This window comes from Ictidomys tridecemlineatus, chromosome 4 (assembly GCF_052094955.1).
Source record: "Ictidomys tridecemlineatus isolate mIctTri1 chromosome 4, mIctTri1.hap1, whole genome shotgun sequence".
NCBI classification, from domain to species: Eukaryota; Metazoa; Chordata; class Mammalia; order Rodentia; family Sciuridae; genus Ictidomys; species Ictidomys tridecemlineatus.
In genome coordinates this window covers 100,490,028-100,515,484 of record NC_135480.1, presented here as the reverse complement: position 1 = coordinate 100,515,484, position 25,457 = coordinate 100,490,028, and the positions used below count along the sequence as shown (strand labels likewise).

General features: G+C 37.0%; 1 protein-coding gene across 3 annotated transcripts in view; it reads left to right on the top strand.

The window, feature by feature from the left end:
• Sik3 (SIK family kinase 3) overlaps positions 1-25,457 on the top strand; it is a 239,721-nt gene that overhangs the window by 128,293 nt on the left and 85,971 nt on the right. For all 3 annotated transcript variants that reach the window (XM_021728449.3, XM_005328293.5, XM_013359984.4), the window contains exons 2-3: positions 1,592-1,708; positions 5,555-5,618. In XM_021728449.3, the coding sequence (XP_021584124.2) occupies positions 1,592-1,708; positions 5,555-5,618 (181 nt within the window). The remainder of the gene's footprint in view (positions 1-1,591; positions 1,709-5,554; positions 5,619-25,457) is intronic.

Here is a 25,457-nt window from a genome sequence, read left to right as displayed (position 1 = left end):
CTCTCTCTCTCAAAAAAAAAACGGGGGTAAAGTGTCCCTGGATTTAGTCCCCAGTACCCCCAATCTGTCTTCTTAGTGAATTATTTCCCTGTTTGTTTCTTCTCCTCCAGGTAAAGGTCATTCGTTATCCTCTGTTCTGCCACAGAGCTTTTACAGAGCCCTATTGATTGTACTTGCAGTGTGATGTTATCTGTATCACCTATCTCTTTCTCCTGCTGAATTGTGAACTCCTTGAGGTGAAGGCTGTGTCTGATTATCCTTGTAGCTTGAGCTACACCCAGCTCATTTCATCACATTCCACTGGTAGGCAAGGCAGTGTTCTTGGAATCAAGCTGCAATTTCTCTTTGCTGTTCTCCCATTAGTCTTATTCTGACATCTGAAACAATTCCAAATAAAGTTACCTTCATTTCAGTCATTCATACATTTAAATAATCTACCATGTATAGTTCCATACAGACAATGCCTCTGACCTAAACGTTTTTACTGTTGAAATTTTGCTTCCTTTGTTTTTCTTTTTCCTTAATAAATCTCCTTTTCTTCTCTCAGTGTATGGAATCTTGAAATTTTAAGAATTAGAGAATATTAGAATTTGTCTAGTCTGGCTTTTCATCTAACTTATATTGATTATGTACTGATTAAGTAATTGAACATGAGATAGGCAGATATTTTGGGAGTGAAACAAATGTTAGAGTATTTCACTGAGAATGATGAAGTTTAGTAGATTAAAACAAAGTTTTCATTTTCCTTCTGCTTTGAGACTTATGTGCTGCTTTGAGACTTATATGCTTCAGAATGATGGACCAAAAGGAAAGACATTTTGTGCTGAAGCAGTGTGTATATGGTACAGAAAGATCTTCAGATACTAAGAATTTCACTCTAAAGCCACATATCCTGGATATGCCTCATTCTGACTGTAAATTACTCAATCTTGGGTTAATTACTTACTCTTGGGTTAATTACTTACTCTTAGTGTGCATTAAAGAAACAAGGGCATAATAATATGGGTGTTATGAGTTTAAATGAGTTAGTACTGCAAAGCACAAGGGATTATGGCTGGCTGGCACAGTAAATGTTTGGTATGGCTGCCGCCACCACTATTACTGCCACTTCTGTTGAATTACATAAGCACCTGGCAAAGTATGCAAAGCCCTTGTGAAAGTTCTGGTAGAATCTTACTAAAACGTCATGTACCTACAAGAGACCCTATATACTGCTCTGTTCACTGAAGCATGATTTGACTGAGATTGTAACCATATCTATGGAGTAATGAAATATTTTGTCGTGGGGTTTACTGTATAGTCTTTTAAAAAATGACAGAAGACCCACTAGCTTTTGGAGTCCTTTCCTTTGAGACAAACTTGCAAGGACTCCATTTCCTGCTTTTTTTTTTTTTTCAAATAAATTCATTTTTCTCATTGACATTCTGAAAACAAAACAACAATATATATATATACATACATATATATATATAAATAATATATATATAAAAACTGGCGCTTTGTGTTTTGTAAAATATAATGTTTTAAAGTGGATTTAATTGGGTAAACTTTTTATAAGGTATCAGAGTAAATTTTTTTCCTCTGCTTTCAGGTTGCCATCAAGATCATAGATAAGACCCAGCTGGATGAAGAAAATTTAAAGAAGATTTTCCGGGAAGTTCAAATTATGAAGATGCTTTGCCACCCCCATATCATCAGGCTCTACCAGGTAGGCTGCATAGGGCTGTAGTGAATGGCTATGAAGAACCAGGAGAGTCTGTTGTATTGAAGACTGCCTTTGAAGACAATGTGTATGGTGAACATCTGTGACTTTTTTTCATATGTGTATCCTACTGTCTTCCCCTTCCTTCTGTCGTATTTCCCCTGGCTTTTTATTGAGGTCTACATTACCCAGGTTGGTCTTTTTAATTTGTTCTTGAAAACTTGATTTCTTTCTCAGCAAGAATTGTACAAAAACATTATTCTTAAGATAATGAGAGCCTATTTTATTTAGGTCAGAATCCTAAAACATGATGGGAAACCCAAAAAGAATAGAGAATTTTGAGAGATTAAAAGAAATAAGTGTATTTGTCTTAAAAGATTATTTAAATATTAATTTCTGTGATTGTTGTGAATTAGGATGGCAAAGGATATTTTAAGTATTTTCTTGCACCAAGCAAAACCTACCTCTTGGGCCCAGGGTTATAGCTCAGTGTAAGAATGCTTGTCTAGCATCATTTGGGAGCCACTGAGTTCCATCTCCAGACACACACACACACACAAAACCTACCTCTTTCCTATTATAATAAGGACCTGACTTTAGTTTTCCAAGGTAGCATTTAGTTATTTTGATAATTCAGAGACAGAGTGCATGCCAGGGGGAAATTACTGTTTTAGTTTTCTTATCTTCCTAAGAAACATTAACGTTTTATGAGATCATCAAAATGATTCCCTAGTCTTAATGCAGACACAGTAAATCTGATGATTGGAATTTGAAGCCAGATGGGGGGGAAGGACCTTGTCTTAGTTGGCTGGTGGAAGAGATATTTTGGGAGAGGTGGGGCTTTGGGGTACTTCTCAAATTGCAGTGTGTTGGCAACAGTGAGCTTTGCCTGTGCACAGGGCCAACCCCGCTCACTGCTTTCCACAAGCACAGTCATCTCTTAACTTCTAAAGGAAGTGGCCACCCACTCAGTTTGTTTGCTGTTGTTACTTTGCAGTAAATGCTTTCTGACCCAGACATGGGACCATGTGTAAGACTGGAGAAAGCATGCTCATGCCACAGTGGGCAGGCTTGCTTTAGCCTGTTCATTTTATGGAAAAGAAAGCACGTTGTGATGTCAGTATGTGTGGCTAAAGCTACAGTATTAGCTGCCCACACAGTTGAATGAATTAGGTCAGCAGGAACAGACCTATTGAAATTTATCAGACTAAATTATGTTGAACAGCACCTACATTCTGCCCAAGAAACAACCTTGTGAAAAATTTTCTAGCATTATCTGAGTACAGCTAGCAAGCTTGCAGGTATCATAACCTTGACTTCCTTCCTATCTTGGTAGACTGAATAAACTTCTTGACCTCATCTTCTAAAATAAAGCATCTTAAAAGTTTTCGGAAGAGGCTAACTTGTAGATGTTAACCTTAAAACTGAATTCTGCAAGTTTACCTATCTTACTTAAGATTGCACTAGTTTATAAAAATTTCTCTCCTCTAGCCATGACCTTAGTCAGTGTCTTTTCATTTTGTTTTCTGAGCAGCTAGTATTTTTAGTAGGAAATCCTAGCTGCCAAGGTGATTGGCTGGAAAAATGTCTATATATGATGTCAGATAGTTTTCAGGTCAGTTTCCTCAGGTTTATAGAGTGACCAAACATAGGTCACTATATAGGAAACAATGGTGTTTGAACTTCTAAACATTTTAGTAATAAAAGAATATTTGCAGTTAATAAAAGGCCTGGGAAATACATAGTATTACATTAATTTTTAGTTTTTTCCCTAAATACCTTCATATATTTAGAGCATTTGCTACCTTTTTTTTTTTTTTTTTTGGTACTGGGGATTGACCCCAGTAGTGCTTTACCACTGAGCTACATCCCTAGCCCTGTTTATTTTTTTATTTTGAGACAGGGTCTTACTATTTTGCTTAGGACCTCACTGAATTGCTAAGGCTGGCTTTGAACTTGTGATTCCCTTGCCTCAGCCTCCCAAGTCACTGGGATTACAGGGTTGTGCCACCAGAGGACTTACTTTTTGTCATATAAGTTAATATATAGAGAGAGCTTAGAACATGTAACACACAGTGGACTGATATCAGCAGGATAGAGTTTTTGAACAAAGATCGAAAAGAATAACATAGTTGGTAAGATTTAAAAACTTAAAATCTTTCACTGTACTCATAACAATGGAATAATATTAAACCATTAAAAGAAGAGATAGATCTATACATTAAATAGTACTCATGTATGATATTAATGAATAAAGATACAAAAGAAATAACTGGGAAATAATTTAACTAGCTATAAAATGGTAAAAGTCTAGAATTGCCATGTCAAATATGGTAGACACTAGCCACATGTAACTGTTGAATAGTAAAATGCGACTAAAGTGACTACAGAACTGAATTTTAAGTTTTATTTAACTTTAATTAACTTAAATGTGAAAACTAAAGCAATTTACCATTGTTTAAGATAATATTTTGGACATGTTGGGGTAAGTAAAATATATTATTAGAATTATTTCCCTCTTCCCTTTTACTTCTTAAATATGGCTACTAGAAAAGGTAAAGGTATATATGCAGCTCATTATATTTTTTATTGTATAGCATTGCTTTTGAAGGATGTATGATAATTATTAACAATATTCCTTTGGGGAAGTGAGAAGAAGGGGATTGGTAAGAGGAAACCCTTTGGTTTCTTGTTTATATATTGGGTATTTAAAGTGTTTATGATGTGTAAGATATATGCATATATATTACTTTGTTTAAAATGTTTGATGAGAAAGGTAAAAAGGAAGAAAGGAGTGACAATGCACTATACCATTTTTTTTTTTAAATGTAGCAAATGGGGACCAAGACAGATACAAATGGATAGTTTATATTACTTAGAGAGTTGATATTTTAATAAAGATGTAGGGAAGATCCGTGGAGAAAAAAGAGATTGGGAGGGAGGGAGGAGGGATAGGAAAGGGAGGAAATATAGAATGAATTTAAGAAAAAATCACATTATGTGCATATATAAATATACCAATGGGAATTTCACCTTTATGTGCATGTGGAAAGCACCAATCAAGGATGGGTAAATGGATGAACAAGGGGGAGGATCAGTGGAGTGCTGGGTGGGCTGGAGGGAAGGAAAAGGGGGAAGGGGGAGATTGGAGACTAAAACAGAGTAGGTCTGATTCCATGTACGTATGATTTTCTTACGATGAACCTAGTTACTATGTGAATTATAATGCTCTAATAAAAAAAGAATGAGAAAACACACAGAGAAAAAAGAGTTGATATTTTAAGTTATTTTTTCCGTTTTTGAATAAATGGGCAGTGGAAAGGAAAGTTATCATTTTTTATTTAAAAAGAAAATCCTATGTGATCTTTGCACAGTTCTTAAATGAGTCCCTTCTTTTTTTCTAAGGCTTTTTAAATTTTAGTTAGGGTTTTGGTGGGACATTTTTGAGCAACAAATGATTAATATTGAATGTGAACTTTTTAAGTTCTTAGCAGTTTCTTTGCTTCTCAGTTTTGTGGAGATTAATATATTGTATAAACCTTATAGAATGACAAAAGGATTCTCTCTTTCAAGTAGAAAATGTTTCTTACTTTTGGGAATATGGATATCTACTTTCTCTTTTTCTTTCTTTTCTTTCTTGTGCTGGGAATTGAACCCAGGGCTTTGTGCATGCAAGGTAAGCACTCTACCAACTGATAATGTTTATATCTGTCCTCCAATGCATTGAATTTCCTTTAAGCAGTGTGGTTATTATTATTTCATTGCAAATGACAAAAGAGGACTCATTAGTTTCTCTTCCTATGATATCAGTCTGCCATTTGTGTCACTGTCACTTTCCTGCTTTTGCACCAGGTTATGGAGACAGAACGGATGATTTATCTGGTGACAGAATATGCTAGTGGAGGGGAAATATTTGGTAAGTACATTTATTGCATTCTTTAAACAGTTATTGAGCACGCCATGGCAAACCTAAAATAGCCATTCAATGCCTTTGTCACTTGAGCAGCTGTCACTTGATGCTGTCCTCAGTACTGTCATTTTCTATCAACAAAATAATTTAACTTTTTTATTCACCTCATCAAATCCCTGTAACATCTTTGTTTTTTTAGCAAAGGTATTTTGTTTATTTTGATCAGGTATGAACGTTAAGATTAAAGTTCTCCAAAACCAAACATTCCTTCTGATTATGTGCCTGAAGTTCCCCTCCTGTTGTCAGGTTCTGACCAAAGTTACCAAGACTGACAGAACTCCCACAAGTGTGCGGGCCTCTGTTGTGTGAGAAGGCAACACGTGGAGCAGACAGTCTCACCCTAATGCATTCTTTAAATTTTAAATATAACTTGTAACTGTATTCCTTGCCATGTGCTCACATTTCCCCTTGAAGATTTGTGTAATTTGGGGGTTTTGCCTTTGGTAGATGCTTTTTTCTCTTATACTTGGCTTTATCACAGCATTAAAACTAAGCAGGAGAAATTGTTACTGGCAAATTTGACTTTTTGAGGTGCTAAAATCTAGCAAAAGAATTTTCTTTGGTAACATTGGTAAATGGAACCATGTAGAGGTAAATGGTAAACTTTCAAATCTAAATTCATGAATTTTTTTTCTTTTGGCAATTAACTATAGAGAAAGATCTCTTTTTATGTATATTAGGTTTGTCTAATTACTTTTTTAGATTTGTTTTTAATTTTATAAATATGAACACCAACTAATTTAAAATATATTTAAAAGCATGGAATCACTTTTAAAGTGAAACATTCTTATTAATGATAAAACAACTGTGACTGCATGGAATAGCCAATGGGTGTACCTGTGTGTGTGTTTTAAACTTTGCCCAGCAATCTAATATTTTTTGTGTCTATAGTATTTTCAGGATAAGTGCTAGTCCTTTTTAAAGGAGGACCAGGCATTTCCTAAGTTTTCTTTAATTGGCTTCATTGATGAACTTATTTTATGCCAAAGCTAGTAGTGATGGAATGAAATTTATAATGAGAATGTAGTGTTGGAAGGAATACTTTGTTTCAAAGAAAGTAATACATTAAAATGTTTGAAGAATAGTGTTATGTGTCAAGAAGAAACCAGCTTGAGTATCGCAACTGTAAACTGTAAAGGTTAGAGGTGCAGATTTGATCATGGACTCATGATTACCTTGTGGAGACCACAGGCATTCTCCTAGAGGGTGCTGTTCTATGGAAGATCATGAACCAGAAAACTAAAATATGTCAGAAACTATTTGGAAGCAGAGAAAAAGAGCAATCATGTTGCTAAGAAGTACACTATGGCCTGACATGCCAGGCCAGGTTATGATAAGACTGATTTGATTCAGATGGCAAATGTTTGCAAGAGTACAGGGACGACTTTCATTTTCTAGGTACTATGTTTTTTTTAAATAAGTTTGTTCCATTAAAAAAAAAAAAAAAAACCAAAACAGATCATCTCTGAAATCTCTGAGCTTCCTGTTGACTCTTTTGTCTCTTAGAAAGACATTTATTAATGGAGAAGCAGTGATAATCTTGGAAGAAAGATTATGTTATGTTTATAACTTTCTAAGAGCTAAACCCAGGGCATATCAGATCTACCCTTCTCTTTTGGAAAGCAGAGCTTTATTTTATTTTACATCAGGAATTGAATCTAGGAGTACTTAACCACTGAGCTACATCCCTATCCCTTTTTATTTTTTATTTTGAAACAGGGTCTCACTAAGTTGCTTAGTGCCTTGCTAAATTGCTAAAGGCCAATTTGAACTTGCAATACTCTTGCCTCAGCCTCCTGAGTCACTGGGATTGCAGATGTGCACTGCTAAAGCCTGGCTTGGAAAGCAGATTTTTAAAATTTGTTCTTTTTAGATATACATAACAGTGCAGTGTGTTTTAACATATTTTACAAACATGGAGTATAACATTCTAATTAGGATCCCATTCTTGCAGTGGTACATGATGTAGAGTTACACTGGTCGTGTGTTCATATATGAACATAAGAAAGTTATGTCCTGTTCATTCTACTGTCTTTCCTATTCTTATTCCCCTTCCCTTCCCTTCATTCTCCTTTGCCTAATCCAGTGAACTTCTGTTATTCATCTCCTTCCCCTTTTTATGTGTTAGTGTCCACATATCAGAGAGAATATTCAACCTTTGCTTTTTTTGGATTATCTTGTTTCCTTAGCATGGTGGGCTCCAGATCCATCCTGGCAAAAGTCATAGTCATTTTTCTTTATGGCTGATTAATACTCCATTTTATATATACATACATATACATATATATACATTTATATATCTCACAATTTCTTTATCCATTTATCTGTTGAAGGGCACCTAGGTTGGTTCTATAGCTTAGCTATTGTGAATTGAGCTGCTATAAACATTGATGTGGCTATATATATACTATGCTGATTTTAACTCCTTTGGCTATATACCAAGAAGTGGTGTAACTGGGTCAAATGGTGGTTCCATTTCTAGTTTTTGAGGACTCTCCACACTGGGAAGGCAGGTTTTAGGTGTACAGGGCAGGGAACAGTCCTGGTCATAGACTCTTTGTAGAAGTGTAGCTCAAGGGAGGCCAACAGATATGTAATTTTTTTTCTTTGGTACTTGGGATTGAACCCAGGGGTACTTTACCACTGAGCTACATCCCTTTTTATTTTGAGACAGGGTCTCACATAGTTGCTGGGGCTGACCTTGAACTTGTGATCCTCCTGCCTCAGCCTCCTGAGTCACTGGGATTACAGGTGTGTACCATCAAGCCTGGCTCAGAATATACTTTTGATAAAATTATTTTTTAAAAAGAAATACATGTTATAACACATTATTTATTGTCCATATAATTACATAGAGTAAATATATTATTTTTATTTTTATTTCTTTTTAAAAACCGTGTGTGTGTGTGTGTGTGTGTGTGTGTGTGTGAGAGAGAGAGAGAGAGAGAGAGAATTTTTTATTTTTTAGTTTTCGGCGGACATAACATCTTTGTTTGTATGTGGTGCTGAGAATCAAACCCAGGCCGCACGCATGCCAGGTGAGCGCGCTACCGCTTGAGCCACATCCCCAGCCCTGAGTAAATATATTATTGATATTATTATAAAAAATCCAGATGAGGGCTGGTACTATAGCTTAGTGGCAGAGCATTATCCTAGCATGTGTGAGGCTGGGTTTGATCCTTGGCACTACATAAAAGTAAACAAATAGAATAAAGGTATGCTGTCCAAAAAAAAAAAAAAAAATGAGGAAGAAAATGTTGTAGTACTCTTAAGAAATCATTGAGACTGCACTGTTCATTGAGATAAAACCATCTCATGAGCCCCGATTTTGTGAGCTTTGTACCTGTGTTAAACATGAGAGAAGTTTCTTTGTTAAGAATGTGGGCTTTGGAGGTAATTATACTTAGGTTTGAATCAGATCTCTGCCACTTACTTGCTCTTTTACCTGGGCAAATTACCAGTGATTCTGGTCCTTGACCTCAAGGTCTATAAAAGGTTAGGTCTACAATATTTACTTTATTATTGTATAGACAAAACGAGACAGCATGCATAGAGCCCTAGCACATGCTTCCTTTTACCTTTATGTTAAAGAACAAACAGGAGATCAGTCTCTGGCATGATGTGTAAGGAACTTTACTGGTCCACTGCCAGTGAAACTGTTGAAAACTATGAAAACTAGGCATTTTAAAGTCTATAAAACTGGACCTAAAGACAAACAGCCAATGAAGAAACACTCAAGAACATTAGAATATTTGGTAAGAAATTAGATAATCTGTGGTGTTTGAACTAATACTTCTCTCTTCTTTCCACTTGAGGGCTCAATGAGATGGGAGGTAGACTCTGGTTCAGGCTTATGCAGCCGTGTCTCCTCTCTACCAGCACCTACACAGGTGGCTTTCTTCCCAGAAGGAGCAGGACACTGTTGTTTGTCTTCCTTTACCCAGTGACCTTTTTGCTGAGGATAAGTCCTGGGGGACTGCATTTGAGAGTTGGGGGACTACTTGTGGAATTTGATTGTAGCATCCTGAGAATATTGGGACACAGATTCCTCTTGCCTTGGGTCATAAGACTATGGTTTCATGTCAGGAGAAGCAAACTAAGAGGACCTCAGGCTGCTGTCCCTTTCTCTTTCTCCTGTGTTCTCCTGAGACTCCTAGATTGAGTGTCCTCAGCAAGAAGTTTGCTGGTATCCCTCCTCCCAGCTCTAGAGACCTGTCTCAAATATTTTACCTGGGGAGAAAAACAGACTATAAAACAGTACCTAATTTCTTCCCTAAGGAACTGACTTCATTTGCAAGGGAGAGTAAAGAAGTTCAAGATAGTCTGTACTCTCAGAAACAGTGGAAGTTATTGTAAAAGACACTTGAGAGGACATTTAGGACACAGTTCAAAAACTGTCAACTTGCTATTTTGCAGAAGACTGGGCAGTAAGACAACTGGAAAGTGTTTTCCTAGAGGCAGAACAAAAAGTAAAAAACACTGCTCTTAAATACTATTCCTTCTAAAGTTCCATTATTCAATAGTATTGTTCTTAGTCCCATTTCTGCCCCAGGGCATTATTTAACAATAGATCAGTCAATTAGCAATTAGTGGAGTTTAAAAGCTGGGTTTAGTCTGGAAAAGAAGCAAAGAGAGTTCTACCCAAAACACTTGTGCTCTCAGCGTAACTGCAGGCATAGCAAAGCTTTATCTCCCAAAGGAATAATTAATACCTGAAGCTAAATAAACATTGTATATGTGGAGGAATGAGCTTCATGGATAAAAATCAACTAGTCACAAAATAAGTGAATGAGCAAATAACAATGTTAAGCCCCTGAAAATATTGAGAAGTGTACCACTACCCAGAGGTGCTCTAATATATTATCTAAAATGCATAGTTTCCAATTCAAATAAGGTAAACAAACAAACAGGAAAATCTAAGCCATATAGTTGACAAAAAGTGGGCCACTAAAACTGCCTGTTAGAGTGAGACTAGATGTCAGATTTATTGAGGGGAAAAGAAGCAAAGGAAGAAAGAAGGAAGAAATGAAGGAAGGGAGGGAAGGAGGGAGGGAACCTTTAAGAGACGTTATAAATGTGTTCACAGAAATAAAGGAACTTATAATTTCTTGCTTCAAATAGAGAATACCAGTATAAAGAAATTATGAAGAAAGAACCAAATTAAAATTATGGAGTTGAGGGGCTGGGGTTTTGGCTCAATGGCAGAGCATTTGCCTAGCATCTGTGAGGCACTGGGTTTGATCCTCAGCACCACATAAATATAAATAAAGTATAGGTGCGTCAACAACTAAAACTATTTTAAAAAATATTATGGAGTTGAGAAGTAAAATAAAATAAAAAAATTCACTAAAGAGACTCAATCATAGATTTGAAGTGACGGAAGAAAGAAAAAGCAGACTTGAAGATAGATTGATATAGATTTTGCAGACTGAAAAATAGAGATTTAAAAGAATGAAGAACAAAAACCAGAACTGCAGAGAAATGTGGTATGTAAGTCAGCTCTGTATCACTGTGATAAACACCTGAGAAAGACAGAAGAGGAAAGGATTATTTTGGCTCATAGTTTCAGAGATTTCAGTGCATGGTAAGTCAGCTTCATTGCTTTGGGCCTGAGGTGAGGCAGAATTTCATGGAGGAAGTGTGTGGTGGAGGAAAGCTGTTCAGCTCATGGCATCCAGGAGGGAGAGGGTGAAAGAGAAAGGGCTATAGTGAAGATAAACCCTTCTAGGGTGGGTTCTGGTGACTGCTTCTTCCTCCATCTGGTTCCTATCTCTCAGCAGTCCTTTCAACCTCATTAGATTAACCCATTGATGAGGTCGGAATCCTTGTGATCCAATCACTTCCCGCAAACTCCACCTTTGAATACATAAGACTTTGGGGAACATTCCAGATCCAAACCATGACAGTGTGACACCATCAGGTGCACCAATATATGCATAATGGGAATACCAGAATGAGGGACAAGAAAAAGGAGGAAGAAGAAAAATGTGTGAGGAAATAATAGCTCTAAATTTCACAAATTATGTTGAAAAACTATAACCTGTATGTCCAGGAAGTTCAATGAAATTCAAGTAGAGCCAAAGAGAAAATATGAAAAGCATCAAGGGAAAAATGATGCATCACTTAAAGGAAACCCCAGTTAAAAGTAGCAGCTGATTTTTCAGCTATGACAATGGAGATCAGAAGGCAATGGGATAATATTCAAGGTGCTCAAAGAAAACAAATCTGTTAACCAAACTGTCTTTCAAAAGGGAAGATAAAATAAAGATTTTTCCCTAGTAACCAAAATCTGAGATTTTTTTGCTGCCAGAGCCACTTTACAATTATAAGAAACACTATAGAAAGTTCTTCAGTCTGAAAGCCCGTGACTCAGCTGGTAATCTGAAGCTACCCACAAGATTAAAAAACAAATGAAAAAAAAAAATGAAAAACCCCAACCAACCCCAAATAAAAACCTAACACCAGTGGAGGTAGTTTTGTAATTATAAAAGGAGAAATGCATATTTTTTCTCCTTTATTCTCTTATCTTGTTTAAAGCAGTTGTATGAAGTTGTTAGGCCTTTAATGTAATGTATTTGTAGCATACCTTCACATAATAGCACAAAGGAGGTATATAGGAGAAACACTGCATTGGCCTAAGCAAATCTCTGTAGTTGCTTTAGTAATAAATATATCAATATTGTTTGGTTTATAATATTAATAGATGTAATGTGTATGAAATACTACTGCAGGGCTGGGGTTGGGGCTCAGCAGTAGAGTGCTCGCCTTACACGCATGAGGCCCTGGGTTCGATCCTCAGCACCACATAAAAATAAAAAAGTGACATAAAGGTATTGGGTCCAACTATAACTAAAAAATAAATATTAAAAAAAAAAGAAATACTATTGCAAATGGAGGAAGAGACTAGAAATACAAAGGAGGGACATTTCTGTGCTGAGAGCCACAGCCACAGTCAGAGTGACGCATGGCATTTTTGCCAGAATGGAGTGGTTGAGAGGTGATGCCAGCGAGCCATTGAGATGATGATGGTTATGTTAAGCTATGTATTCAATTTTATATTAGACCCCTGCTGTCCGCCTCAGGGGCGCCCGCTACTTTGGAGTTTTTGCGCTACTTTGGAGTTTTTGCGCTACTTTGGAGTTCTCGTGGGGATTCCTGGAGAGTTCGTGTGGGTTGCTGAGATGCCAGAGGAGGGATTTTCAGTTGGCAGTTCCTGGAAGGGCTGCGTGGGTGGTGTTTGCAGGAGTTTGGACAATAAAGGGGTTCCTATTTTGCACCTAAAAGTACCTCATGGGGGCTCGATTATTTTGTGCCCAGTATTTGGTGGCTCATGCAGGGAACACCTGAGGGTAAGTGATAAGGTAAACTGCTCGCTCCTGAGGGCAGTGCAAGAGGATGGGTAACCATTTAAAGATTCTTCTTTCATTTTGTTTCGCTTTTGTTTTAAGTTGCCAGTCCCTAGAGATGGGTGGGAAGAAAAAACTGCTCACATATGAGGATGAACTATTTGCGTCTGAGGAACAGATAGGGAGAAAGGACGGATGGACATTTCAGGAGGATAGAAAGGCTGATATAATGAATTTTTGTTTCATTTTTGTTTCATTTTGTCTCAGTTTTGTTTTGCATTATCTTAGTGAGGGGTATCTTTGTCACAGAAATATGGAATTAAAAATTAATAAGAACCAAACCAAAAGGGTGTTAAGTAAAGTGCTAGAGGAAGGAGGCATCTCAGTAAAATCAAGAACAGTTAGGGCATATGTTAAGACGATACAAAAGTGTAGCCCATGGTTCATTAAAGAGGGGTTGTTAAAATATATCACAATGGAACCCTCATGGTGAAGATTTTAAAAAGATACAAAAGGAAAGGCCAGGAACTCTGCCAGTTGGCACATTACCATTATGGACATTGGTACATTCTTGTTTGCTTAGTCTAGGAGAAGACATTTTAAATGAAGTAAAAGAGGAAGTCTCTCCAGTTAGTCAGGGAAAAAAAGTTTAGAGAAGGAGGGGCTATCCAGAGAGAAGTTACAACGGGGGGTTGCTACTAACACCTTTCTATCACCAGAGGGCGTAAGTGTCCAACCAACAGCTCCACCTATGGAGACAACATATGCTGAGTGGCCCTCAACCCCCGTAGGTGATAGATGGGATCCTGAGACAGGACCTCAAAGATTAGCATGCCCTGTATTTGAGGCAGCAGGAGGGCAGTGAAATCACCATGTTTTAGATTTCAAAACAGTGAAGCAGCTAAAAGAGGCTGTAACAACCTATGGTCCTCAAACCCCCTTCTCTGTAAGCTTGGTCGAATCCATTACCAACTTAAACATGACGCCAGCAGATTGGACTAGTATGTGTAAAGCTGTGCTAAATGGAGGACAATACCTGTTATGGAAGGTTGCCAATGAGGAATTTTGTACGGAGACAGCTAGGCAAAATGCAGCAGCTGGTTATCCTCAGAGAAATCTAGATATGTTGTTAGGAAAGGGACCTTATGAGGGTCAGCTGCAACAAATTGCATATGATCCTGCTATATACTCACAAATTGCTGCAGATGCAGTTAGGGCATGGAAGACTTTACAAGGACATGGAGATTTACAAGATCAATTATCTAAGGTAATACAAGGAGCCAATGAATACGCTGAATTTGTAGATAGGCTTATTCAAACAGCTACCAGAGTTTTGGGGGATACAGAGCAAGCAATGCCATTAATTAAACAGCTAGCCTTTGAACAAGGAAATCGTTGATGCAAGGAGGCCAATAGACCATGGAAACATGAAGATTTAAACACATATATTAAATTATGTAGAGACATAAATGAACAAGGGCAAGTCTTGGCAGCTACAGTACAACAGGCTTTAGATGTCAGGCCAAAAACATGCTTCAATTGTGAACAAACAGGACATTTTAAAAGGAGTTGCCCCATAGGAGGAGGGTTTAACAAAGCTAGGTATCAAAGGGGTAGAATACTGGGTATTTGCCCACGATGCCATAGAGGGAGACATTGGGCTAATGAATGCCGTTCTCAAACCATTATAGAGGGTACTCCATTATCAAAAAACGGACAAGGACCAGGTGTTTACCCACGATATTGTGGAGAAAAGCATCGGGCTCCATTGCCAAAAAACGGACAGCAGGGGTCTAATATACAATTGAATACACAGCTTAACATAACCATCATCATCTCAATGGCTCGCTGGCATCACCTCTCAACCACTCCGTTCTGGCAAAAATGCCAAGTATCATTTCGACTCGGCTGTGGCTCTCAGCATGTCTGTGTATCACGGGGATTAAGCTTCTATAAAGTGGAAGCCCATTCAGGGAATAATGTAAGACTAATATTTTGGTAATACTAGCCCTGATTAAATAAAAACAACAACAACAATAAAATAACAAGGGAAACAGTTTGAATAGGAAGCAGAGTTATTGAAAGAGAATTTTCCACGGGTATCTCACATTTCTTAATGTCTTGTAACAGGGCACTGAATCCTTTGCTATAGATTCTATCTTTAAGGATGTTTGTATAGTCTTGAAAAACAGACCCCCTTCAGAGCATATAAATATGTTTGTTTATTACCATTGGAAAAGATTTGAATTCCTCTCCTATAATGCATTCAACTTTGTGTGTGTGGGTATTATCTAGCTCTCCTTGCATTGCCTTGTGGGAATTAGGGCTTGCAGAACTGAAGCAAATATGTTGATGTTTGTGTGGCTTGCTGTGCCTTAAGTATAACAACTTAAGGGTTGTTATACTTAAGAGGGGTCTTCATATCTTCTGCCAGTATCCATGCAACTGTGGCAGGTTAAGTTGTTTGCTTGCATGTAGGGTAAAACCTATAATCCTCTTAGTGCAAGGAGACATTTTATTTTGATTTGTTTATATAGGAGACTTGATTATAGGTTAAGATTGAAGATACAGGGGTGAAGAAGAAGAAGTATTATTAAAAAAAAGCAGTAAGACCCATGAGGAATAGGAGGTGATTGAGCTATGAGCTAGTTGCAAGGAAATGACCTTGTACTAGAAGAAAATAAAGACTGCATGTGGCTGTAGTCAGGTAGAAGAATTGAGGCAAGGTACTTTATACCTTTTGTTTTTGGAGTAGGAGGCTAGGGTTAAGGGTTAGAGGGCGGGGACATGGATAAGAGTAGAGATTGTGAAATTAGCTGCTAGGAGACATGAAGAAAGAAGTGATCAAGAATAAAAGTACTGGGCTGGGGTTGTGGCTCAGTGGTAGAGCACTTGCCTAGCATGTGTGATGAACTAGGTTCAAGCCTTAGTACTACATGTGTTAGTTAGCTTTTTCACTTCTGTGACTAAAGGACTTGACCAGAACAATTGTAGAGGAGGAATAGTTTATTTGAGGGGTTATAGTTTCAGAGGCCTCAGTCCATAGAAGGCCAGCTCCATTCCTTAGTGCTCCAGGTGAGGCAGGACATCATGACAGAGGGAAGCAGCTCACATGTTGATTAAAAAGGAGAGAGAGAGACAGAGACAGACAGAGACAGACACAGACACAGACAGACTGACTCCAATTGCTAGGTAAAATATATACCCAAAGTCACACCCCAATTCCCACCTCCTTCAGACACACCATTTCAGTTAATCCCTATCAAGGGATTAAATCACTGATTGGATTAAGACTCTTACAACCCAATCATTTCTCCTCTGAACCTTCTTGCACTGTTTCACATGTGAGCTTTTTAAGTTACCTCACATCCAAACCATAACACCACATAAAAGTTAGTTAGTTAATTAATTAATTAATAAAATAGAGGTGTTCTATCCATCTACAGCTTAAAATAAATGAATTAATGAAAGTACCATGTTTATACCTACACAGTTCACAGTAACCAAGTATGGAACTGGCATGGGTGTCTTTCAGTGGATGAATGGATAAAGAGAATGTGGTATAAATACACCATGGAGTTTGTTCATCCATAAAGAAGAAAGAAATTAACGTTATTTGCAGGAAAATGGATGGCACTTAGAGTTATGTTTAGTGAAGTCAGCTAAACTTTGAAATTCTGTCAAGGATTATATGTTTTCTCTCATGAAAAAGTTAGGAAAAAGAAAGAAAAAAAGGTGTGGGGGTGTGTTTCATGGAAGCAGAAGGCAGACTAGTAGAATAGAGGAAGGGGATTGAGGAGGGGAGGAACAAGGTAGGTATTGAGGAAAGAAATCGACAAAATCATATTGTTTGTATGTGCAGATATGTAACAATGAATCCCACTACTTTGCATAACCATAAGGCACCAATAAAAAAAACCTGGAAAAAATCAGCTCAAAGAATTGATTAAAGGCCCTAGAGATAGGAAACCCTGAGCTTGTAATTCCATTATATAGGATTGCATGATTCCCCAGCAGTGCTCAACTGCCTGTGTGTAAATGTGATAAGACAGATAATTAGACTGATCCAGTGTTTGGGGTTTATAAGACATGTGCAATAGAAGGAGACAGAATGTTGAGGCCACAAGTAATAATGTAATTAATGTTTTGGCTATTGAGTTTAGGTTTAACTAGGGCAAGGGATACAAATATGACAGGGATGAATGATCTTAGATTAGAATTTAAAAAGCTACAGGTCTAGATGAAGTTGAAAATCAATTGTATTGAGCACTCAAGAGGGTCATGGATAATAGTCTCAAACTATGCTGTGCAATATAGTAGGCACTGGCCATTCTTGCTATTGCATGTTTGAAATATAGCTAGTACAACTGATGAACTGAATTTGTAACTTAATTTACATTTAAGTTTAAAAAGTAAGGCATGTGAAAGAGTTTTAGGTCAGCTGTAAGAGTTAGCCAGCCACAAAGTTAGAGAGCACAGTCTTCAAGGTCATTCTCACTCTAGCACCGCCTGTAAGTTCAGAAATTCCCGAAACCACCCTCAGATTTTATAAATTGATAGAAGGACTCACAGAAAGTATCTGAAAGCTATGTACTCATAGTTATAGTTTACTACAGATAAAATATACAGATTAAAAATCAATCAAGGGAAGAAGTGCAGAGGCCAGAAGAAGCACCAGATGGAGAGATTTCATTGTCCTTTCTCTTTGGAGGCAGGATGTGTCATTTTTCTGGTATTGATGCATGACAATGTGCAAAATGTTGCCTCAGGGAAGAGTTCATGTGCAGCCTTTTAATTTTACATAAGCCTGATTAATTGATTGCTCAAATGATGGATCCCTGTGTCCAGATCAACTGATGTTGATCACCCAAAGCCTCCACACCAAGTCACAATTTGGGTCTTTCTAGGATAGCCAGCCTCTATCCTAAGAAAGGAGAGATTTATGGGCATGGCATTTCCAACCCTCAATTGTAGACTCTCTGGCATTACTGAAGACCCCCAAGCAAACAGATGTTCCTAACCAGCATAACATTTCAACAGCCTAAAGCTTACCTCCCAGAAGCCAAGAAAAGATCAAACCTTCTCTTTGGGCAAGGCCATATTCTTTACTATACAATGTAAAATCCTTCTCTATTCAAAGATTGTATTTCACTCTGGCTGTAGACAATTTATCATCTGAGTTATAATATGCCTTAAGTGTAAAATACACATTGAATTTTGAAGATAGTATTATTTTCAAAAAAAAAAAGCAGGTAATTTTGCAGGCTGAGGGACAGCTGATCCACCTAGGCTTCCCTCTGATCCAGCTGAGCCTGAGGCTGATAAAGAAAATGTAGACTCATCACTTCTCAAATTCTGATACAGTAAGACCTTTGCCTTTTAGTCTTAACAAGACAGTCCTGGCTGAGTGCAGTGGTTCCCCTAGCCTATGATCCCAGTGGCTCAGGAAGCTGAGGCAGGAGGATCATGAGTTCCAAGCCAGCCTCAGCAAAAGCAAGGCACTAAGCAACTCAGTGAGATCCTATCTTTAAATAAAATACAAAATAGGGCTGGGGATGTGGCTCAATGGTCAAGTGCCCCTGAGTTCAATGCCTGGTACACCCCTCTATCCCCCCCAAAAAAAAGGCAGTTCTAAAGTGACTTTTGACCTTAGAAACTAATTTAGAAGAAATGCATTTGACTTAAAATTGTTTAAAAAAACCTAAATATACTAAGTGCAGCAGGGTGTTGGGGGTGGGGGGTGTGAGGGGGAGGCAGGGGTAAGGGACTGGGACTGTTCAACATGGACCTGGGGTCTCTTGAACAGTTCCCTTTTGCCTGCCTTTCTACTAGGATGGCATACAAGACTCTAAATGTAGAATTTTTGTTGAGAATTTTGTATGTGAAATAGCAAGCTACTCTCCGCTCCTCCCCAGTACCAGGGATTGAACCAAGGTCGCTTAACCATTGAGCTGCACCTGCAGCCCTTTTTTATATTTTATAAGAGACAGGGTCTTGCTAAGTTGCTGAAGCTGGCTTTGAACTTGCTATCCTCCTGCTTCATCCTCCAGAAGCACTGGGATTACAGGTATGCACCACTGCACCCAGTCCAGTAAGCACTAGTTTAAATCTCAAGTCTGAATAAAAAGTTACATTGTAAAATAAATGAAAATGTCTTAAAACTTACTTGCTTTTCAGACAAAAAGGCAACATATACCTTTTGAAGTGATTTTTTTTGATGTATTGGGTTAAATAAGTTATTCAAATTCATTTCAAAATGACTTTTTTACTTTTTAATGTGATTACTAAAAATATTAAATTATATGAATGTATTTCTACTTGACAGTGTTGATCTAAAAGGTTATGACAAGAGAAGTATATTGCAGATTAAGCATCCCTAATGCAAAAATCTGAGCTCTGAAATCAAACTTTTTGAGTACCAGGAAGATAGTCAAAAAGTTTCAGATTTTAGATTATGTATGATAACTAGTAAAGTTTACACAAATACTCCAAAATCTGAATAAGTGAAATTGGGAATAATTCTAGTTCCACACATTTTGGATAAGGGATTCAAACTATACGAGATTTTAGAATTTCAAAGGCAGAATAATGTAAAGCAAAGACTAGTCCAAGTTATGACCATAGGGAATTGCTGGACTTTAATGGGATTTTTACTGGGGAGAAACAAAGTTTAATCAAATGTCAAATGTGTTATCCTTGTGATGTTAACATTTCCTAGGTTACTGGCAGAATCCTGGTGGAACAGTAATCTATCAACTGGGTTTCAGTATCTTTGATAAATGTGGAGGCAAGAGAGGCAGAAAGGGGTGAATCAATTGCTTAAGCACGAACCATAGTAGTGTGAAGTTAGTGGGAACTTAAAAGAGCTTCTTACTTCCTAACAGCTCATGGAATATTGTCTTTTTACTTCAAGAAACCTATAAAGGAATCCTTAGTTTAAGAGGAATTATTTGGAAAGGTGACTATAAATGTGTCAGGACATGAATATGAAAGTCCTGCTTCCCTTCTTTGACCTGTTAAACTCCCACTTCATTTTCAGGACCCATCTCAACTATGATTTCCTCTGTAAGCTCCGCTCTGATTTTGCCACATAGACAGTTCTCTTTTTCTTCTTTACTTTGAACCTATTTCCCCTATAGCATTTTTGTAGGTATTTTTTGTTGTTGTCTGTTTTTTACATTTCTAAGTTTGTTGTTTACTGATATTAAGGTAATTTAGTTTGATTTATCATTTTTCCTCTGGTGGCTTTTTTTTTTTTTTTTTTTTTTTTACCAAATCCTTAGAACTCTAAATTCTAAATTTTGGAATGTTCCTGGGTTCAGTGCTGCTTTACCTCTTTCATTACCCACGCATACCTATTCCCCAGTTGATTTTACATAACTTAGTCAGCTGTTGACTTCAGAAATTTTAATTTCTAATTTTACAGCTCCACTAAACTCTAGAATATGTCTCCAGCTCTTTATATGACATCTCCGGTTGGATGTCTAATAGACATTTCAATTATTTTCCCTGATACTGGGGATTGAACTCAGGGGGGTGCTCTACCACTGAACTACATTCACAGCCCTTTTTTATTTTGAGCCAGGGTCTTGCTAAATTGCTCAGGCTGGCCTTGAACTTGTGATCCTTCTGTCTCTGTCTCTGATGTGGCTGGGGTCACAGTGTGCTCTACTGTGCCCAGTTGACATTCAGTGTTAATATATACAAACTCAGCTTTTCATTTGCATATAGCCAATGTCTTTTTTCATCAGACCTCCTTATCTCAATAATGGTAAATCCCTGGGCTGGAGTTATGGCTCAGTGGTAGAGCACTTGCCTGGTATGTGCAAGGCCCTGGGTTCGATCCTCAGCACCACATAAAAATAAATAAATAAATAAAATAAAGTTATAAAAAAAAAATCAATGGTAAATCCCTTCATCAAGTTTCTCACACCAAAAACCTCTGTAGAATTATGCTTGATTTCCTCACCCATACCTTAATCAGATCCATCACCAAATCTTGGTGACTCTTCCTTCAGATATGCTGAATTTAATCACTGTTCATCACCTGTATCACTACCCATCTGGTTTAAGCATAATCAGTTCTTGGTAGAATTACTGTAATAGCCTTTAACCAGTCTCTGAATTTGCCCTCATCCCCTGTTACAGCTGAAGTGATTCTTTTATTTGTTTGTTTGTTTAGTTTTAGATGGACACTGTATCTTTATTTTTTATTTTTATGTGGTGCTGAGGATTGAACCCAAGGCTTCATGCATGCTCTGGGAGCACTATACCACTAGCCACAACCCTAGCCCCATGGGGTGATTCTTTTAAAAACGCAAGTGTGATCTCATCATTCAGTTACCTCTTTTGGCTTTCACATCTCTTTAGAATAAATCTGTAGTTTCAACCCGAAAACTGGTCTCTAGCACCATTCTAAGTGCAGCTGCTAGCATTCTCCTTACATTCTCTTCTCTTTCTTGTTCTTGTTGAATGTATCTTCACTTTAAGGCCTTCATATGTTCTGTTCCTTCTTCCTGAAATACTCTTTTTCCAGGTAACTACTGTCTCTCCCATTTCTCTAAAGTCTTTTATCTGGTGTTACATCATTAGAGAGGACTTTGCTAACCCTGTTATCCAAATTTCATTGTTCTTACTGGCCCATTACTCTCCATCCCCTTTCTTCCTTTATTTTTCTTCTTGTTTCTTATTACCAATTGACATTCATTCGTTTACTGACTCCCTTCACTAAAATACAAGCATCATTAGGGTATGAATTTTGTTATTTTTGATTCTGCCAATCTTAGAAGAGTACCCATAGAGAATACAGGTCTGATGTTTATGGATCAGTGAATGAAAGACTAAGTGAATGAAAGAATGTCAGTAGATTATAGATTATAGCATTAATATTTTATTCATCTGTTCTTCATTATTTAAATCCAAGTCAAGCTTGGAATTTTCATGTTATTCTATAGTGTATTTTTGTTGAATGAGCCTTTGATCTGGAGGTGGAAATACCTTTTTTTACTGGTTAACTGTGCAGAGAAAGACAAATTCCAGATTATGAATTCTAAGCAGTGTAAATGATTGTTGAATGAGCATTTCTTATTATTCATTCAGTTGATTTATTGAGATGATTGTTGCATACTATTTAGCACTATATTGTAAAGGGGCAGTCGTGGCAGTGTGGTCCTGTTTTAATATTACAAACAGAATTGTATTACTGGTTGGTTTTGTAAACCACTAAACTCATAAGTTAAAACATCCACAATATGATTTCTTTAGATATATTTCCCAAACTTCCTATTTGAGACCATGAACTCATAAATCCAGCACTTTATCAAGTAGAGTTTCCTGAATACCAGGCAGAACTCATGGTCATTTTGATTTAAAATTACAACTTGAAAGGAACTGTTGAAATGTGTATAATTTATTGTGAACACTCTCAGTGCCTTAAAATAACATTTCCTCGTAGTGCCAACACTAGTGGAACCTAGAACTTCTCACTAAACTATTTGTTTATGCCATGGGGCACAAAGACTGACTATAGGGCAGGGAATGAGAAAGACAGAAGCACATAATCGTTGTGTACCAGATACTAAGTGTTGCATTAAGTAATTTTATCTTGTTACGTCCTAGATATCCACAAACTCTTAACATATTTATTTGGACACACTGGTTATATGCTGGTTTGTTGTAGTTTAAAAGAAAACAACATGTTTTTATTTAATTCTGACTATTTTTTGTATATTCCCAACAAAACTATTACTTTTCCATGTAAATATTCCCTGTGACTATATAAACTAGCTACTTGCTAACAGAAAAAATCATATCATTGAACTTTATCTTGCCACTCTGAATCAAAACAATTCTACTTTATTCCCCAATTAATTTCCTGTTATTATTTTCTGTTTTTTATTTTATTTTCTTAATATCAGGCACAGCTAACATTTATATCTGTATCCTAAGATGTATGAGAAAGCCACGTATGCTTTGACCTCACTTTATTGCAGAATATTCATACATAGTTGTCTGATCATATTGTACTTTCTACCATGATGTAAAAATAAATGCCACAACAAGTGAGCCACATATTTTTGCTGTATAGAGTATAAGTCCCAGAGACATATTTTTGATTGGCTTCTATATTCATACTTGTCCTGAGAGTTCTCTGAACTATTTTTTAAACTCTTTTTGGAAAATGTAGTTTCTTGACAAATTGAAACTAATAGAGAAATGAAAAGATTTTAAATTATCTACTTTAGAATTATTTGACTTAAAAGAGATTTCTGTGCCATATTTGCAGTGCATTGTATTTTACATTTTTTACAATTTATAACAACCTCCTTCTTCTCTAGCCAGCATATACTTTTTTCTGTGCCACTTATTTGTTTAAGACACTGGGTTGTGCCTGGCATGAGGGCACATGCCATAATCCCAGCAGCTTGGGGATTGAGGCAAGAAGATCACAGGTTCAAAGCCAACCTCAGCAACTTAACAAGACTATAAGCAACCTAGACTGTAAGAACAAGGTCTCAAAATAAAAAATAAGGGCTCAGGATATGGCTCAATGATTAAGTGCCCCTGGGTTTAATCCCTGGTGCTGAAAAAGAAAAAGAAAGAAACTGGGTTGTGTTAAACATTTTTTTATGTTCTGGGTTTGAATGACACTATCTTTATGGATTTGAATGATACTATATTTATGGTGTGATGCAATATATTCACCGTGTTCATATTCCTTGTAAAATGGTAGTTATATTTAGGAATTTGGTTTAACACAGGTTTAATTTTTTTGTGTGTTGGGGGAAGAAAGACTTCATAGCTTTCGTATTGCATCATTTCAGGTGTTGTATAATGTGTGTTTTTCTCACTTTCAGTAATACTTAGAATAATCTGTAGGTTTAGCTATTGTTCATGTAATCCACTTATATTTTCCAGTTACCTTTTGACTGAATGTTTTAGCTGTCCTTATTATTTAGTTGCCTAGATACATCTTCATTAGATGTATAAAATGGTGCTTGGTTCTCTCATTCATTTTACATTTATTTTCCATAATTCTTATGTAAAGAAATTTGCCTTGTAAACTGTTTAGAATCTATAGTAAAGGTCATGCAAATGCTTGATTCTTTTATGTATAAAATTGGTACCCTAGTACTCTCCACTGGAGACCAGTAAGGTGGATTTTGGTTATTTTACAATGTAATTGTGAATTATGGTCTTCAATGTATTTGACGTGCTTCAGTCCATTAAGGCATTGTTCTTTTGATGTTCAGGTTGTCCCTCTTAGCCAGTGGTGGTTCCTATGTTCTTTTGAAGTGATCTCAGTAATCTCTGATATCTTCTTTGCTATCAAGCACAATATCACTAGTTTATCTTGAATATTTGGATCAATATTTGGAATCAAAGATTTCTTTTAGGAACTCTGGGTCCTTCCCGTGGAAAATAGCATTTAGAGACCAGAGTATTGGCACTATCCCTAGTTCATTAAGGAGAGTGTTCATTAGCCACTGGGTTATTATTGCTTACAGATCTATTCTTGTTCTTACAAGAACCTTGTTCTTACAGTCTAGGTTGCTTACAGTCTTGCTAAGTTGTTGAGGTTGGCTTTGAACCTGTGATCTTCTTGCCTCAATCCCCGAGCTGCTGGGATTATGGCATGTGCCCCCATGTGTCTATTCTAGACTTTTTTTCTTTTTTTATAAAGAGAAAAGTAAGATCTGAATTTATATTCCCCTTCCCCCCTTCTCTGTTTCCTCTTCTTCCCTCTTCATAGTAGTGGGAATAGAACCCAGGTTCTCAAGCATGCTAGGGAAATGTTGTACCATTAAGCTATACCCAAGCCATTTTATTTTGAGATTGGGTCTCTCCGAGATGCCTAGGCTGGCCTCAAATTTGTGATCCTCCTGCTTCTGTCTCCCAAGTAGCTAGAATTACAAGTAGGTGCATAATTTCTACTTCTTAAATATCATATCTTTGCATCTTTTCTCTTATGTTAAAACCTATGGTTCCAAAATATTTTGAGATGAGAGAACAAGGGAAAGATTAATTGATTCAAAACAACACTAATACTGTTACAAATAACGAGGAGACTCTTGATTCTTTTTGTTTTTAGGATATTTGCCATGAAGCATTTTCATAGTTTATTTGAACTACTACAACAAAACACCTTAGGCTAGGTGAATTATAAATAATAGAAATACATTTCTTATAGTCTGGAGGCTGGGAAGACTTGGAGTCTGGTGAGATCTCTCTCTGTGCTGTCTTTGTCTGCCTGCTGCCCTGCTCTTAGATCCTCAAATAGCGAAATAGTGTAGAGGGAATGAACTTACTCCCTTAAGTCCTTTTATAAAGGTACTTGTCCTATTCATGAGAATATAGTCTTTACAACCTAGTCATCTCCTAAAAGTCACACCTCTTAATACTATTGCATTGAGATTAAGTTTCATTATGAATTTTGGAG